General features: G+C 35.5%; 1 protein-coding gene across 1 annotated transcript in view; it reads right to left on the bottom strand.

Moving 5' to 3' along the window:
• Nucleotides 1-1,418: 1,418 nt before the first annotated feature.
• LOC104622074 (BRISC complex subunit Abro1-like) overlaps nucleotides 1,419-1,830 on the bottom strand; it is a gene marked incomplete at its 5' end in the record, with an annotated part of 756 nt that continues 344 nt past the window's right edge. The window contains one exon of the mRNA XM_010288735.1: nucleotides 1,419-1,830. This exon is cut by the window's right edge and continues 344 nt beyond it. Coding sequence (XP_010287037.1) covers nucleotides 1,699-1,830 — 132 coding nt within the window.

Here is a 1,830-nt window from a genome sequence, read left to right as displayed (position 1 = left end):
TCAGAGATGTACATTTTGCAGGTTTCTGTGCGGAACAAAAATAAAAATGGTAGTCGCCATCTTGTCAATTCTGATTTCGACATACACCCATTGACACCACCCGAACCACAGGGGCTTGCAGATAGCCAGCGGTAACACCAGAGCAAGTTCTCTGTTAAATGGATTGCAACACTCGAGGACAAAACGCATCAAGTTAAGGCTAATGAGAATAACGTAAAATGATGTTTAAAGGTGGAAACACTCTATAGAAGAGCGGCAATTTTAACATCTTATTTTTTCCAAAGTAAATTTGCTTAATTTAGTACAGGTAAGGAGAGGCTAATGAACAGACTTTTGCCTACATATACAATACATACTGAAATTTTAGTCTTTTGTAAATCTGATATATCTAAACTTTTAAGCAACTGCTTTGTTCTCCTGGGTATAAACCAAAGAAGTGGTTATTCACACCTCAAATTGATAAATGCTTAAGATAACCTCATCTTAAAACATGTATTTTCTCATTTACAGATCAGGGATAAAGTCCAATAATACAAACTTCTTAGTGGCACAATTTCACATATTTTGGGTAACGTTAGCATACAAGCAGTATTTAAATAAAAATAAGTGCATCCAAACATGAAATTCTCTAAATATACCACATTTCATTTATCCCAAATGGCAATTTTCTGACGAGAGCTGTAATCCAAATTAAAATAATCATTTACACATTTCACCCAGAAGAGGTAATAAACCCAGGGGACCCTCCAAACAATCTTCTCCTACCCTATCCCCTATTTATTATATAAAATAACTCATCTAGAAGCGTAAATCCAATATTCAGATGCAAATAAAATGGAAGAAGCAGTCTCCGATGTTTGTAATTTGCAGACTCCAAAGTCCAATCATGATGGAATTTACTACTTCTGTCAGCCATTTACTCCTGTATGTGCACTTCGTATTTATGCTAAAATAACAAATGAGACAATAAATGAGGCTAGTGTGGCATAAAGTCATTGTAAACCCAGAGAAACCAGAATAATTATATTTATGACATTCATTTGGATGATTTACTAGTCATCCCACCCCCCCACCCTTTACAGAAAAAAAGGCAACCATCATTTTAAGTGATACACACATTCTGCTAGTAAAAAAAGTTGAAACAAACCCCTTCTCTGTTAAAAGAGCATGCCGATAGAAGGTAGACCACATCTGTTCCAATCGGGCTTCTCAGAATTATCAAAATTTCTTTGCTTGCAAAGGCCAGTTTGGCTTACCATAGAAAGCTATTTTGAAGGCGGCTGATATATTTATTCCCTTTCAAAAATTAAAATTCAAGGCATGATAGTGCAAGAGGTAAGTTTTGATTTGAGAACATTATTTGTAGACTAACTGTGCTTAGTTACTACATCCCAATTTATTGTCTTAAAGAAAAATACGGCAACAAAAGCTACAAGATCTCTATAAATTTCATTTTGCCTAAATTTACCAGTACATCCATGAACCTCATCAGTATTAGTACAACTTGATTATCCTAATGATTCCATTATAAAACTTGCAAAATGTATCACAAGGTGAATAAACCATCTAGTGCAAGTCTTCTACATTTTGTATGCACAGTAATCCTGTGTAGTTCATTTCCTCCAGGTTAAATCCCCAAAATCTCTCTGTAACAATTACGGAAAAAACAGTGTCACGTGGATTTTTTATCACTCCCTATCAAATCTGAGAAGTTTGAGGGTTCCTGGAATCACCATCAGGATGTGCTGAAGGTCGTGAATCCCTTGTCTGTGAGTATTCACTGTCAGATGACTCTGTGGGTTCAAGCAAATTTTCATAATCACTGTCTTC

This window comes from Phaethon lepturus, unplaced genomic scaffold (genome assembly GCF_000687285.1).
Source record: "Phaethon lepturus isolate BGI_N335 unplaced genomic scaffold, ASM68728v1 scaffold30166, whole genome shotgun sequence".
Lineage (NCBI taxonomy): Eukaryota > Metazoa > Chordata > Aves > Phaethontiformes > Phaethontidae > Phaethon > Phaethon lepturus.
The sequence above is the reverse complement of the archived record's forward strand: the minus strand, read 5'-3'. Positions and strand labels throughout refer to the sequence as shown.